Source organism: Pseudonaja textilis, chromosome 16 (genome assembly GCF_049901715.1).
Source record: "Pseudonaja textilis isolate UNSWEBS1 chromosome 16, rPseTex1.2, whole genome shotgun sequence".
Taxonomy (NCBI): domain Eukaryota; kingdom Metazoa; phylum Chordata; class Lepidosauria; order Squamata; family Elapidae; genus Pseudonaja; species Pseudonaja textilis.
The window spans coordinates 1252243-1268858 of NC_142005.1; the positions used below are offsets into that span (position 1 = coordinate 1252243).

General features: G+C 43.6%; 1 protein-coding gene across 4 annotated transcripts in view; it reads right to left on the bottom strand.

The window, feature by feature from the left end:
- MAP4K2 (mitogen-activated protein kinase kinase kinase kinase 2) overlaps positions 1-16616 on the bottom strand; it is a 55065-nt gene that overhangs the window by 18159 nt on the left and 20290 nt on the right. For 2 of the 4 annotated variants that reach the window (XM_087913769.1, XM_087913766.1), the window contains exons 6-18: positions 16006-16053; positions 15824-15866; positions 14330-14402; positions 13020-13151; positions 10187-10249; positions 10015-10096; positions 8384-8491; positions 7400-7478; positions 6125-6183; positions 5378-5424; positions 2403-2441; positions 1623-1659; positions 761-926 (exon numbers count right to left, since the gene is read on the bottom strand). In XM_087913769.1, the coding sequence (XP_087769895.1) occupies positions 761-926; positions 1623-1659; positions 2403-2441; positions 5378-5424; positions 6125-6183; positions 7400-7478; positions 8384-8491; positions 10015-10096; positions 10187-10249; positions 13020-13151; positions 14330-14402; positions 15824-15866; positions 16006-16053 (976 nt within the window). The remainder of the gene's footprint in view (positions 1-760; positions 927-1622; positions 1660-2402; positions 2442-5377; positions 5425-6124; positions 6184-7399; positions 7479-8383; positions 8492-10014; positions 10097-10186; positions 10250-13019; positions 13152-14329; positions 14403-15823; positions 15867-16005; positions 16054-16616) is intronic. The other 2 variants (XM_087913768.1, XM_087913767.1) reach the window with 1 other exon arrangement.

The window sequence follows — 16616 nt, forward strand, 5'->3', positions numbered from 1 at the left end:
CCCCTACCATGTCACACACACACACACCCAATCCTTCAGTTCGATATTGGGGGGTGTCCGAATTTGGCAACTTTAAGAGTTGTGGACTTCCACTCCCAGAGGAATTCTGGGGAAATTGGCTGGGGAATCTTGGGAGTTGAAGTCCACTCCTTTTACAGTGGACAACCATTTAAATATGAGCCAGCAGTGTGCAGCAGCTGCCCAAAAACCAATACAGTTCTAGGTTGCATAAACAGAGGGATAGAATCAAGATCACACAAAGTGTTAGTACCACTTTATAAAGCCTTGCTAAGACCACACTTTGAATACTGCATTCAGTTTTGGTCACCACGATGTAAAAAAAAGAGGTTGAGACTCTAGAAAGAGTGCAGAGAAGAGCAACAAGGATGAATAGAGGACTGGAGGCTAAAACATGTGAAGAACGGTTGCAGGAACTGGGTATGTCTAGTCTAATGAAAAGAAGGACCAGGGGAGACACGATAGCAGCATTCCAGTATCTCAGGGGCTGCCCCAAAGAAGAGGAAGGGGTCAAGCTATTCTCCAAAGCACCAGAAGGCAGGAGAAGAAGCAACGGGTAGAAACTAATCAAGGAGAGAAGCAACCTAGAACTGAGGAGGAATTTCTTGACAGGGGGGACAGTTAACCAGTGGAACAGCTTCGGACTAGATGACCTACAGGGTCCCTTCCACCTCTGTTGTTCTTATTCTGTTCTTTGAGAGTTACTTGGTCTCAAAATACAAAGTGAAAGACACCTCTTTACCTGGGACGGTGTGGTCCCTGGGCCCCTCCAGATCCGAGCGCTCCCCGTCCTGCTCCCAAGGAGCCTTGTATGCGAGCTCCAGGTTAAGAAAATCCCAAAAGGGTCCCCTTTTGATCGTGCCGGAAATGTCTTCCCCAAGTCCGCCTGTCTGCTGCTCTTCCTGAGTCTGCAGGGGGGGTGGAAAAAACACCGGAATAGATACAGATAGGTAACAGATTAACAGAAGGGACCTTGGAGGGCATCTAGTCCAACACCCCCCTGCCCCGCCCAAGCAGGAGACCCTACACCAATTTCTGACCAATGGCACTCCAGTCTCTTCTTGAAAGCCTCCAGGGATGAAGCTCCCACAACTTCTGAAGGCAACTTCTGTTCCATGGGTTGATTGTTCTCACTGTCAGAAAATTCCTCCTTATTTCCAGGTTGAATCTCTCCTTGTTCAGTCACCATTATTCCTTGTCTGGCCTTCAGTTGCCTTGGAGAATAGCTTGGCCCCCTTCCTCCTCCTCTCTGGGGCAGCCCCTCCAATACTGGAAGGCTGCTCTCCTGTCTCCCCTGGTCCTTCTCTTCCCTAGACTAGCCAGGCCCGGTTCCTGCAACCGTTCATTGTATGTTTTAGTCTCCAGTCCCCTCATCATCCTGGTTGCTCTTCTCTGCCCTCTTTCCGGAGTCTCTTTTTTTATAGTGCGGTGTCCAAAATTGGATGCAGTACTCTTACTGTGGCCTTACTAAGGCTTTATAGAGTGGTGCTAGTACTTCACTATAGTTTGCAGAATTATTTTATAGAATTATAGAATTATTATAGAATGATAGAATTCTCACAATAATTTGCAGAACCCAAAGGAGGTGACGGTTTCATGCATACCTGCTCTGTAGGACGTGCTGGGCGGATGGTTAGACTCCTAAAGAAGAAAAAGCAATTTAAAAAATGAAAAGAAACAGAATAAAAGAATGAGGAAAAATCCAAAGATGTCAACCCTCTCATTGGAATATGCAGCAAAAAAAAAAAAAAAATCCTCCTGGGACATGATTTTTACCAAGAAAACACAGTTATTCCTCACCTTACGAACACAATTGAGCCCAACATTTAAGCTGTTAAGCGAGTTTTGCAATTAGCCAGTGGAACGGCCTGCCCCCAGAAGTTGTGGATAGTCCAACAATGGAGGCTTTTAAGAAGAGACTGGACAGCCACCTGTCTGAAATGATATAAGGTCTCTTGCTTGGGCAGGGGGTTGGACTAGAAGACCTCCAGGCTCCCTTCCCACTCTTTTCTGTTAACGGGGAAGGCCAGGTTCGCTCAACGACCAAATGATTCACTCAACAGCTGCAGGGATTCCACTAACAAACATGAGCATGCTCATAAAATCAGGCACAGCTCCCTTAACTGCCTTGATTAGCAACAGAAATTCTGTTCCCCATTGTGGCCATAAATCGAAAATTATCTGGTTTGGGTGGGAGCCACATTGAGGCTACCATCAAGATGATTCCAAAAGGACCCTTCCAAATTAGGCTGCACTGGGCAAGACCACCTTTTAAGAGTTTTATTGGGGATAGAAAACAACACACCAGGTTTAATGTTGGCCTGTCTGGGGAAAACTCGGCTAGTGTCCCCGAGTTTCTAGATTAATCTCCCATCTCCTCTTACCTCTCTTCCAGGGCTTCTTCGACGGACTGAAGGAGGCTCCTAGGGAAGGCAAAAACATGGCACATAGTAACCCATCAGTTGCTCAGTCTGTACATCACACCAAGCCAGAGTTTGCTCCAACAGGGTTTCCCCAAACGTGCTTTTTCTTTTTAATTGTCTTTATTAGTTTTCAAAAATACAAATCTCAATCCTAATCTTAACAACGTTTTGGCATCGGCAAATACATACATCCTATATACATTTATTTATAATCATATTAACAATCTACTAAGGTCTCCTGCTTTATTTACCACAATTCTTCTTCTTTGTATTTGTTTTTTTAACCACTCATACCATTTATCCCATATTGCATAATATTCAGAATCCTCCTTGCCTTTCATTTCCAATGTGAGCTTATCCATTTCGGCACATTTCAGTACCTTCTGTATGATCAAGTCTTCTGAGGGGATATTGGCTCCTTTCCATAATTGTGCAAAAGCTATTCTGGCTGCCATCAAAATATGTAATATATGTTCTTAATCTTTTTATTATAATTATTCCTAGTAAAAAGAATTCCGGTTTGAGTTCAGTTTGGTGTTTGATAATCTCCTGTAGCCAGTTTTTTTTATTTTATTTTAACCCAATATTTCCTGGTCTTGGGGCATAGCCACCACATGTGATAGAAGTTACCGTCCTTTTGTCCACAATTCCAACATTTTGGGCTCGTGTTGGGAGTACATCTTAGCCAATCTCGCTGGGGCCAAGTGCCAACGATAGAACATTTTACACAAGTTTTCTTTGTAAGCAGTGGAGTTCGTTAATTTATAATTTCTAGTTCGTAGTTTCTCCCATTCATCTAATTCAATACTGTATCCAAAGTTTTGTGCCCGTGCTATCATGGAACTCCAGAGGTGCTTTTTCAAAAGGCAACTGGGGTTTGTGTTTTCTTGAAGATATTTGGACAATAAATAGGAGCCAGCTGTGTGCTGCAATGCCAGAAATGCCAACACAGTTCTAGGCTGTATTAACATAGAATCAAGATCACGTGAAGTGTTAATACCCACTTAATAATACCTTGGTAAGGCCACAGTTTTGGTCACTGTGGTGTAAAAAGATGTTGAGACTCTGGAAAGAGTGCAGAGAAGAGCAAACAAGAAGAATAAGGGGCTGGGGGCTAAATTATATGAAGAATGGTTGCAGGAATTGGGTATGTCTAGTTTTATGAAGAGAAGGACTAGGGGGGACAGAATAGCAGTCTTCCAATATTTCAGGGACTACCACAAAGAAGAGGGGTCAAGTTATTTTCCAAAGCACCTGAAGGCAGGTGCTTTGCAAGTAATGGATGGAAACTTATCAAGGAGAGAAGCAACCTAGAACTACATAGCCAAAAAGGCATTAAGAGTTGTTAACCTAATCCTGCATAGTTTTTTCCTCTGGTAATATCACACTACTAACTAGAGCATACAAAACATTTGCTAGACCAATACTTGAATATAGCTCATCAGTCTGGAACCCACATTACGTATCTAATATTAATACAGAGAAAGTCCAGAAATATTTCACGAGAAGAGTTCTACACTCCTCTACTCGTTGCAGAATACCTTATGCCACCAGACTTGAAATTCTAGACCTAGAAAACCTAGAATTATACCGCCTTCGGTCCGATTCTAAGTATAGTATATAAAATCATACACTGCAATGTCCTACCTGCAAATGAATACTTCAGCTTCAACCATAACAACACAAGAGCAAACAATAGATACAAACTCAAGGTTAAGTGCACCAAACTTGACTGCAGGAAATACGACTTCAGCAACCGAGTGGTCAATGTCTGGAATACTCTACCTGACTCTGTGGTTTCTTCCCCAAACCCCAAAATCTTCAACATTAGACTGTCTACTATTGACTTCACCCCTTTCCTAAGAGGTCTGTAGGGAGCGTGCATAAGCGCACCAACGTGCCTACCGTCCCTGTCCTATTGTTTCTTTTTATTGTTTCTTTTTATTGTTTCTTATATGTACCCATTTCATGTATTCATAACTATGTATATACTTATACCTATTATCTTGTAAGCAATTGACAAAAATAAACAAACAAACAAATAACAAACAAACAAACAAGGAGAAATTTCCTGACAGTCAGAATAATAAACCAGTGAAATGACCTGCCTCCAGAAGTTATGAATAATCCATCACTAGAAGTTTTTAAGAAGTGATTGGACAACAATTTGTCTGAAATGCCAGAGTTTCCTGCAGAGCAGGGGGTTGGACTAGAAGACCTCCAAGGTCCTTTCCAACTCTGTTATTCGTCCAAGAAGCTTCTTCAATTGAGACTCCTTGGATGAGAAGCGAAACGTTTTCAAGGAAAAACAAAGTCCAGTTGACTTTTTTGGAGGGAAAAAAAACATCTTTGGGATAACCATGACTGGATGACTGAAAATCTCCGCAGACATCCATCAAAGTTTATTGGCCAAAGCACAATTGGCTGGGTTCTGGGCAACACACCAGCATAAATTAAGCCCCACTATATAACAAGTGCCTTGTCCAAACCCTGGGTTAATAAAACTCCATGTTTGTGTTTGCACAGCATGCTTAAAACAATAGTTTTGGTCCAGACAAAGAGGCAGAAATTAGCTCCCAATGTTTTCACACTCCGTCATAAAGCAAGTCAATGGCTCAGGCAGGATAGGGAAGGTGAGGAAAAGCACCCCGACCACAACTTTCATCTTTTAACGACCCCACAATCCCTTGCTGGGTGGAGTCTGGGCAATTGAATGGAGCTAGCAGAGTGTTTTACTGGCCCGATGCCCTTCTTGTTGCCAGTACGGAGTTACATATTCAGCAGATATATTCTCATTGTGTCCAGAGAGAGTAATATCTGCCTCTACCTTCGGTAGGATCAAACTCACAGCCTCCTGATTGTGAGACGAGAGCTCCGCCTCAAGGCCACCGCACCACTCCCCCCCGACCACATCTTTGCCCCCCTAAATTCCTTACCCTCCATCTCCAAGCACCATCCAATTCTCTTCCTCTTCTTCCGTCTGCTAAAGAGACAAAAACGGTCGTATTAAACGGGCCAGAATAAAAGTGATCTAGTTTTATTTTTCACCCTCACATCTGGAGCTTGGAGGCTGAGCTGCTTCACTTCCCAATTCTGACCCCCAAGAAAACAGGACGGGTGGGAATGTACAGGCAGTCCTTAACTTATGACCCCAAAATTTCTTTTGTAAAGAGAACCAGTGGTTAAGTGAGTGCGACCCATCTTTCTTGCTACAGCTGTTAGGTGAACCACTGCAGTTGTTAAGTTAGTGACATGGTTGTTAAGTGAATCTGGCTTCCCCATGGACTTCTTGCTTGTCAGAAGGTCGCAAAAGGGGGAAATCACATGACCCCGGGACACTGCGACCGTCATAAATGAGTCGGTTGCCAAGTGTCTCAGTTTTGATCACGTGATGTTGCAACGCTCGTGTGAAAAAGTCATTATTTCCAGTGCCACTGTAACTTTGAACAGTCACTAAATGAACTTTTGTAAGTCGAGGACAGCCAACTTACACTGTGCATGAAAAACCCTAAACCCCAGTTTGTTTCGTCACCAGTTTAAAGGATTGATATTCTTAGCTGCAAACCACAGTTTACAGCCTGACTATGGCTCGATTCATGCAAATGTTAAACCGAGCCAAACAAGTTACATTTGTACAACATGTCAACACAGACACAAATACACACTTTATGAATGCCACTTACTGAGTTGCCCCACGGCTCCGTTTCTTTCCTTAGCGGAGGGCCGAATTTAACCTGGTTAACTGGAAAACAGGAACAATTGAAAGATCAGCCAGACAGGCAGAAATGAGATTCTACTCCAAGGGTTTGAAAGGCCAAATCCCCGATTTTTAAAGCTTCTTTGCAAGCAATGCAACAAGAAGTGAGAAAAGTGGGTCATTTTGTGCTGATTTTGGACCACAATCCCCCGATATTAGTTAAGGACAAGCGAGGTTGTCCCAAAGCCGCTTTTTCCAACAGGCCACTGGACTTTCTGGTTTTTCTTTGAAGACATTTTGCCTCTCATCCAAGAAGCTTCTTCAGTTCTGACTGGATGGTGGGGAATGAAAGAATTTATACTCCTTGCGGGCAGCTGGTCATTTGCATCCTTTTTGAGGGTCATTGAGGCCACTTGGAGGTTTGTCTGTGTCCCCAGGGTCACCTGAGTAGTGCAAATGGGTGCGGAAGGACCCACTTGAGGACACAGATTTATCTGAGGACATAAATAAACCTCCAAATGGCCTCAACAGCTCTCTAAAAGAACGCAAACGACCAGCTGTCTGCAAGGGGTATAAATCCTTCTGTTCCCCACAGTCCAGTCAGAGCTGAAGAAGCTTCTTGGATGAGAAGCGAAACGTCTTCAAAAAAAACCAACAACCCCAAAGTCCAGTTGCCTCTTGAAAAAAACACCTTTGGGACGAAAATGACCTGGAGGACTGAGAATCCCCATGGACAACAAGGGAGGGTGCATGGAGGCCCCTCAATGGAGCTGAGTTCTTTAGGGGAAAAAAATGTAGTTTTACATTTCATTATGGAACCATAGGGCTGGGAGGGAACCTGGAGGTCTTCTAGTCCAACCCCCTGCTGAAGTAGGAGACCCTACACCATTGTAGACAAATGACTGTCCAATGTCTTCTTAAAAACCTCCAGTGATGATCAAAAATCAGGTTTTTTGGGGTGCCGCTGTAATTTTGAATGGTCACTAAAGGAGCTGCTGTAAGTCGAGGACTTATCTGTACTGTTGAGCCAGGTACCGCCTCTCCTTCACCTGTACATCTGGTTTTTCTTGCCTAAGCCCAGGACTTTAACTCCATCCCACTTCAGGGCTTCAAGGCACACCAATACCTCATTTCTTCCCGAAATAATCTTCTCGCTCTAGTGGGCCTCCCGCATTTTAGAAAACTGGCTCAGCAAAGCAGGTGTTTGCATACAAACATACATTCGCACGGAAGGCCATTCTGACATACGGGCTATACTTACGCTGGATCTCCGACAGGGTGCCTTCTGCCGGCCCATGTGGCTTACTCGAGCAGATTTTATCAGGGAAAACGTCGTAAGCCTGAATTGGGAGCAAAAGTCACATTTTTTTTTGTTTCCAATATTCATTTACTAGCTGGATACCCGGGCTTTGCTATGAAACTATGTGATCGGACTTAGTTTTTGGGGGGGAATTCTGCCTCTGCCTCCCAGCTTCCATTGGTATTCGTCTGGCTAGTGTGTGAGAAAGTTGAGGGCTGTTTGGAAACTCAAACAGTATTTGCTGTGTGAGCAAAAAAGAGACAGTAAGGAGCCTGGGCATGGCTTAGCTCAACTGTTCTCTACTAAAGCTGCTTGGTGCTGTGAATCTGAAACTGAAATTCAAACTCCTCTCCTCTGCTTGTGTTTTGCATTTGGAAGGGATTTCTTTTCAGGTGGGGAGTGGGAGTAGAACTCCTTAGCATCAGAGCGTGTGAATAATAATAATATAGGAAATACTAATGCTCTTGATTGATTGCTTATTGTACCCTATGACTATCATTAAGTGTTGTACTTATGATTCTTGACGAATGTATCTTTTTACTCCTTAGCATCAGAGCGTGTTAATAATAATATAGGAAATACTCTAAATGCTCTGATGATCATTTCGAAAAATCCTTTCTTAGCGAGCACCTAGAAGCCAAGAGGAACCTACATGCCAAATTTCAAGTTTGTAGGCTTTACAGTTCTGGAGATTTTGTGATAATGCCTGAGTGGTATTTCACTTTTATATATATATATATAGATTTACTTTCTTACTTACTTATTTATGGAATTTATATTGCCGCCTATTCGTGCATGGCGACCAGAGGCGGGCTTCACATAATTTAACAACCGGTTCGCCTAGTGCAGAACCGAAAATATGAGCGAAGTTGAAAGTGATTAACTTACTCTCCATCCTCCTCCATCCAACCACCCACCTACCCCAACACAACTGGACAACCGTACCTCGAAATCCCCATCGTCCAAGGCAGTAGCAGCCAATTCAGGGTTTGTGGCTTTATCCAGTAATTCAATGACGAGAACACGAGCTAAAGGCTGGCAGACGAAAGGATGCTACGGGAGAAGAGACACGGATAAGCCGAAGGGACCAAAAACAGAGGTGGTATTCAGCTGGTTCTGACCGGTTCTCAAGAACCGGTAGCAGAAATCTTGAGTAGTTCGGAGAACCAGAGAATACTGTCTCGGACTGGCCCCGCCCCCATCTATTCTCCGCCTCCTGCGTCCCAGCTGATTGGCTGGGTCTTCTTTGGTTGCCCTGCACAGGAGAACGGAGCTGGAAAGCAGGTTAGTGGGGTGGGGAGAGATTTTGCAGTATCCTTCCCCTGCCACGCCCACCAAGCCACGCCCACCAGGACAAGCCACGCCCATCAAGCCACGCCCACAGAACCGGTAGTAAAAAAATTGAATCCCACCACCGACCAAAAACCCTCCCAGTTTTCATTGGGAGCTTGTTTCCCAAAGAGGACCCCAAGATTTCCTGCAGCAAATGGACACCCCAGCCCAAAAATATCCCATAATACGTTAAAGCTGCTTTAGGAACGAACCTAGCAAAGAAGGATAGCTCTCTGGAATGGGGAAACAGGAAGCCCAGTAAAATATCCCATAATCCCCTGGAGTGACACTACATCAGGGTACAGGTAGTCCTTTGATTACAACAGTTCGTTTAGTGACCAAAGTGAAAAGGGCACTGGAAAAAAAAGTGAATTATGGCCATTTTTCACACGACCGCTGGAGCCTCGCCAGGGTCACACGACCAAAATCCAGCTGCTCTGCAACTGACTCACACTTATGATGGCCCCGGGGGGGGGGTATCGTGTGATCCCTTTTTGTGACACTCCCTGTCAAGCCATGGGGAAGCCAAGATTCACTTAACAACCTTGTGGCTAACTTCAACAACTGCAACTATTTCCCTTCGCAAATAAAATGGGGCTAAAGTCAACTTAACGCTGGTCTCGGTTATGAACATAAAACTTAGACTCAATTTTGGTCGTAAGTCAAGGACTACCTGTATTCTGGGAAAACAAAATGGCCGTGTCAACTCAAAACATTCCTATGCCTGTTTTAGTAGTTGCCATAAAAATAAAAAGGGGGAGGAAGGAAATCTGGAAGAGCAGTTGAAAGAGGAAGTATGTTCCAACTCTTATCTGTAAAAATTGTAGCTAAACTACCAGAGATTTTGCCCTGGAATATATTTAATTGGAGAATGTGATTGATGACACCCAGCCTGTGAAGGTGCTCAATTGGAGAATGTGATTTATGACACACCCAGGGGAGAAACGGGGTCACAGGGGACTGTAAGTGACGTCTGCCAGAGTTGGCTTCACACAGGACAGTGCCAGTATGTCGCCTCTAATGAATCCTTTGAAGTTTTTTGAAGTTTGGCTCGAGACTCATGATTTAATTAGAGCGATTGCTGGAATCCCGACAGGCCCCTCACGAATGTCTCCAGCATCCCCAGTAGAGACGATGTGGTATTCCTTTCCTTTCCTGAGTTGTTTCTAGACAATTTTGATTTGGGGGAGGGGGATTTGGGGGTGTGGTTGTTAAGTTTTGCCCACCTCCCAACCTGCCATCACCTGCAAGAGTTTTTCTGCCACTGGTCGTTTTCTGGGATTTTTGGTCAGGGAGAGTTTGAGGAAGTGGTGAAAATCAGGAGACCTGGAAGGATAAAACAGGAAGGCAAATGAAGAGAAAAAATCCTAGTGCCCCAGGAGAAGAATTGTGTCTCCTACACACCCACACACTCACCAACACGCCTTATCTTTTAGCTTGGGGGGCTGGAAGTTGCTCTTCGACATCAACATCAGAGCTCTGCACAGCAAAACAAAACAAGAGTTAGAACTAACTTTCTTTTTCTCCTTTGTTTTAAAGGAGAAGTGTCCATACTTGGCAACTTTTAAGACTTGTGGACTTCAACTCCCAGAATTCAATTCAACTCTGTAGCTGGCTGAGGAATTCTGGGAGCCTGAAAGTTGCTAGGTTTCACTGAGGAATTCTGGGAGGTTTTTTTACCCTAAGGATCCTGAAATACTGGTAGATATTGTAATTCAATATTTCCTAGACTCATCAAACTTTCAGATATGTGGAGTTCAACTCCCAGAATTCCCTAGCCAGCATGCTGCCTAGGAAATGCTGGGAGCTGTAGTCCATCCATATTTAAGCATACCAGCTAGGAATGCTGGGATTTGTAGTCTACACATCTTAAAGCATGCTGGCTGGAGAATTCTGGGAGTTGAAGTCCACAAGTCTTAAGGTTGCCAAGCTTGGTTGAGTGAGGAATTCTGGGAGTTGTAGTCCACAAGTCTTAAAGTTGCAAAGTTGAGAGACCCATGTTTTAAAGAAACAGGAATCCCTTCTCTACAAAATGTCTTCTCTCCCATTGGCTGATTCATGGTGATGTCATGGAATGCTCAAACATTCCGCCGAAATGAAAGGACCATTCAGAAAAAATGCTTAATTGCTTTCTTTTCCTTTGTCTTATTCAAACCTCCAATTACAAGGAGTCCTCCACTTACGATCACAACCGAGCCCCAAATTTCCGTTGCTAAGTGAGACAGCTATGTAACTTTTGCCCCGTTTTCTACTTTTCTTGCCGTCGTTGTTAAGCGAACCCCTGCAGGCGTTAAGTTAGTCACACGGTCGTTAAGTGAACCTGGCTTCCCCATGGACTTGGCTTTGTCAGAAGGTTGCAAAAGGGGATCACATGACCCCCTGTCCGGGGACACTGTGACCGTCATAAATATGAAACAGTTGCCATCCAAATTTTAATCACATGCCCATGGGGTACTACAAGGGTTGTGAGTTTGAAAAATGGTAATAAGTCATTTATAACTTTAAAAGGTCACTAACGGCAATCATAAAATATTTCTCTGGTCTTTTTAGAGATGCCAACAGAAAGGGAGGCGGAGCAATGAGGCAGCTTGCAAAACCGAAACTGCATTCCATAAATGTTTTCAGAGATAGTAACTAGGTGACTGAAGTTTCTGCCGTGCGAAATTCTAACCGGAGAGTATGATGGGTGACTCTGTGCTATGGATGTGTCCCATTGGAGAATATGAATTACGATACACCCAGGCAATGCTGCACCTTCTAACTCCCAATAAATCTTTTTGAAGCTTTGGAAGTTTGGCTTGAGGCTCATGATTTAAATGGAGTTAAGTGCCGGAATCCTGACAACTAAATTGTAAACTGAGGACTACCTGTATTGAACAGTGGCTGAGGCTGATGGGAGCTGGAGTCCCAACTCTTGGGAAGGTGTCAGAGGGCCAGGATCTCAGGGCCAGCATTTTTGCGGACAAATTTGGGGATTTGATGACAAGGAATAATGGATGGAAACTGAAGAAGGAGAGATTTAACCTGGAAATAAGAAGAAACTTTCTGACAGTGAGAACAATCAAGCGATGGAAGTTGCCCTCGGAAGTTGTGGGAGCTTCATCACTTGAGACCTTCAAGAAGAGATTGGACTGCCATTTGTCAGAAATGGTGTAGGGTCTCCTGCTTGGGCAGAGGTTGGACTAGATGACCTATAAGGTCCCGTCCAACTCTGATTATCTGTTTATCTGATCCTTGAGCAGGGAGCGGCTATGAAGGACGGTCAAATATTACACAAACACGGACATCGAGATGTTGGGAAGCTGGTTTTTCTAGAAAGGCCAAACCAGTGGCATTTTTTTGTGTGGCTTTGCTATTGTGGGTGGATTTAATCCTGCCTCTCCCAAGGAGCCAAATTGATATGCTGATCTTTCAATGACGGGAGCAAAATTATGAGTGTTTTTGCATCTGTCACCCAAGCCAACGCCAAAGAATTCTAGGATTTTTGAAGCTGTAATTAGGATTTAGGAAATACACACCTACCAAGGTGGCTTGTTTTATTGTTGTTGGGTTTTTTTAATCAGAGAGACTGAAAAGGTAGCGCTTGCATTAAAGATAAGAAGGGAAATCAAGGCTATGACCAATTTTAATTAGGAATTTAATCAGGAAGCCAAGATCAAAACAACTCACAAAGTAAGGTTTAGTGAGACTCCTGATGAAACGTATTTATAATTTTTAAATTCTGTTTTTACTTGTGTGAGATCTAGAGTTATGTATTTTAGATGGGTGACCATATAATTTTAATTTTAAAAAATGAAGAAATAATAAAGAAATCAAAGGAGAAGTTAAAATGAACAGATACCCCTCATTTTTCCACTGTTTTTCCCCCTAAGGACCCTGAAATACAGATGGATATTGTAATTCAATGTTTCCTAGCCTCACCAACTTTCAGATATGTGGACTTCAACTCCCAGAATTCCCTAGCCAGCATGCTGCCTAGGAAATGCTGGGAGCTGTAGTCCACCCGTCTTAAAGCATCCTTGCCAGGGAATTCTGGGAGTTGAAGTCCACCCACCTTAAAGAACGCTGGCTAGGGAATGTTGGGTGTTGAGGTCCACCCATCTTAAACCATGCTGGCTGGTGAATTCTGGGAGTTGAAGTCCACCTATTTGAAAATTGCTATGCTTGCAAATCTAAATCCATGCTAACCTCTACATCCAGCTCAGTCTACCCCGATCTCTGCAAACTTTCTCTCATCCAGCTTCCTTACCTCATGGGGTGCAGGTCGAAGAGAGGGGGCTGCAGCTCTGCCAGTTCAATAGCGGTGATGCCCAGGGCCCAGATGTCGCACAGCTGGTTGTAGCCGCCTTTCTTCTCCACCGCGGCCACCTCTGGCGCCATCCTGGAGAATCAGACAGAATGCAAGATAAGACGAGGAAGCCACTCCAAAAACCCTCTTTCTTTGTGGTGATAAATCAGCAAAGGCAACAACTTCCAAGAGCTCTTGGTAATATATTCATTTTAATTGTTGCTATTCTCCCTATTAATGATAGTTGCAGATTTTTCCAGGTCTATTTTGTTCCGTTGTTTTAATTTATAATAGTTATCTTCTTTAATCATCCCACATCTTGCTGTGAACTGAATCCCCAGATATTTCACTTTCTTTATAGAAAGTGAATAGCTAGTCTGTCTATTCTATTTTTTGCTTTTCTGTGACATTTTTCATTAAGATTTAATTTTTCTCCCTTGTTTATTTTCAGTCCCGTAACTTCTCCATATTCTTCTATCCTTTTTGTCAGTTTAGGTCCTGTTTCTAGTGGTTCTTCTAATATAAAAACAAAATAATTTGCAAATGCCTGTAATTTATACTCTTCCTTTTTCTTTTATCTCCATACCCTTTATTTCCTTATCTTTCCTAATATTTCTAATGTCAGTATAAATTACAATGATGACAGAGGGCATCCTTGTCTTGTTCCTTTCTTAATATTAACTTTCCCAGCCACCCCAAGAACACTCATTCTTTGTTGTGATAAATCAGCAAAGGCAACAACTTCCAAGAGTGGATTTAACAGAATAATGAGAGTTGGAAGGGACCTTGTAGGTCATCTAGTCCAGCCCCCCGCCCAAGCAGGAGACCCTACACCATTTCTGACAGATGGCAACTCTAGTCTCTTCTTGAAAGCTTCCAGATTTCATGCAACATGACAACATGTTGTACCTTTGCCGTGAAGAGGCCTAATCCATAAAGCCAGCAACCGAGTTTGAAGGCTAACAAATAATCTTTTTATCTCTCTCTCTCAACCTCTGTGGTCCAAATTCCCTTTGCTCCCTTTCCCAATGCAAATTTTCCCTCTCTCTCACTTCCTTTTTTAACAGAAGGCTCCACTCTGGATGAATGAATCAAATTCATTCACGTTTCACGGTTTCGCCTGGTGACTGAATTTTCACGGGAAGGTTTTGCAGGACCACCAAGTTAAGACTTGCTCATTCTGCCGCAGGACACACACACAGAGCACCGACCTCGCGATAGCGGTGCGGGAGGCAGATTGCAAAGAAGCAGAGCAAACACACGGGTTTTACCAATAGGGCGTTCCGATGAACGATTTTCGCTTGGCCACCGAAGCGGTTAATTCTGCCGAGACCCCAAAGTCCGCTGTGGAGGAGAGAGAAGGAGGAACAACATCAAAGGGAGTTTCAACTGGGCCAACTGGAATGGCTGGTGTAGGTATACAAAGGATAGGAATTGTAGTTCAACTTCAATGTCTGTTCCATTCCATTCCAATTCTTATTCCTATTATAATTCTATTCTATTCCAATTCTCTTCCATTCTATTCTAATTCTATTCTTATTCTAATTCTATTTTTAATTCTATTTTTTAATTCTAACTAGCTGGATACCTGTGCTTCGCTACGAAACTATGTGGTTGGGCTTAGTTTTTGGGGAGGAAAATAAGGAAATAAAAATTCTGCCTCTGCCTACCAGCATCCATCGGCATTCATCTGGCTAGCGTCCTGTCAGTGTGTGAGAAAGTTGAAGGCTGTTTGGAAACTGAAACAGTATTTGCTGTGTGAGCAAGAAGGAGATAGAAAGGAGCCTGGGCGTGGCTTAGCTCAACTGTTCTGTACTGAAGCTGCTTGATGCTGTGAGTCTGAAATTCCTCTCCTCTGCGAGTGTTTTGCCTTTGGCACAGATTTCTTTTCAGGTGGGGACGGGGAGTAGAACTCCTTAACATCAGAGTGCGTTAATAATAATAATAATATAGGAAATACTCTAAATGCTCTGATGGTCATTTCAAAAAATCCTTTCTTAGTGAGCACCTAGAAGCCAAGAGGAACCTACATGCCAATTTTCAAGTTTGTAGGCTTTACGGTTCTGGAGATTTTGTGATGATGCATGAGGGGTATTTAGCTTTTATATATATAGATTCTAATTCTCATTGTTCTGATTCTCATTATTCTAGTTCTCATTATTCTAGTTCTCATTATTCTGATTCTCATTATTCTAATTCTAATAATTCTTATTTCACTTTCTTTTCTATTCTATTCTAGGCTCTGTTCTTAGACTGCTCTATGCACTCTCTCCCCCCAGAGAGCAATGGGGGCAGGAGCAAAAAGGGACCGTGGAACGCTGCAACCGTCATAAGTACCAGTCAGTTGCCAAGTGCCTCAATTCTGATCACGTGACTATGAGGATGCTGACCCAGTCGTAACACACTTTAAAGTCTTAACGTGCCTTTTTTCAGTGGGGTTGTAACTTTGAATGGTCACTAAAAAGGGGATGTTAAGTCGAGGACTTCCTGGGCAGGCTCAACGATCAATCCCAGCCAGGATACCTCAAACCCAGAAGTCTCCGTTGTGTGTGTGTGGGGGGGGGGTGAAGGTGCGTCAAAAAATCCAAGATGGTGGCTGTTGGTCATGCAGCGGAAGCCCCACCCCCTTTTAACAAACAATGCATGCTAAAAGGGGCGGGGTTTCAACTGCAAGGCCCCGCCCACCATCTGCGGGGGGGGGTTGACCTGCTCTGCAGACAAACCGAGATGCCGAGCAGGAAGGGAATATCGGAAGAGGAACTAACCCAGTTTGACGTCGCCGTTGGTCGTCAGCAGGATATTGGCCCCCTGAATCAGAGAGAGAAAAAGAGGCTCAGAAGGACTGGTGGCCATTTTGGAGAAACTCTCTTCCTCCCTTCTCCCACCTGGAGCTCCCAAAGTGCTTTAAAAAGCGAGATTAAAAGGGACAAAATTGAATCTGTCTCACCTTAATGTCTCTGTGCATTTTCCCTTTGGTGTGCAAGTGGTGAAGCCCCTAAAAGGGAAACAAAAGGCGACAATTCCGACAGCTTGTCAGGCAAGCACTCTGACTCAAACCAGATTTGCATCATGGATTAACCCAGGATTTGTGGGATGAGCCCTGATTGGTTAAACACACTTGTTTCTCAACCTTTTCCACTTGAAGAGGGATGAACTTCAACTCCCAGAATTCCCCAGCCAGCATGGGAGTTGAACTCATCTTAAAGCCTGTTGACTGGGGAATTCTGGGAGTTGAAGTCCACCGTTCTTAAAACACTCTGACTGGGGAATTTGGGGAGTTGAATTCTACCAATCTTAAAGCAGGCTGACTGGGGAATTATGGGAGTTGAAGCCCACCCATTCTAAGTTTGTCAAGGTTGGAAAACACTGCCCTATATTTTGCTTTTACAGTCATCTGCACTGCAGTCACACAATCTATGTTATGTCGTATTTCGTTTAGTGCAGCTCAAAAGAAAAGAAACTTGCTGAGGTGATAAAATGAGAAGAGAAAAATCCTAAGGAGGAATCAAAATAATTTAGGAGCCCAGAGCAATTCTATATCCGGAAGGATTTAGGTCA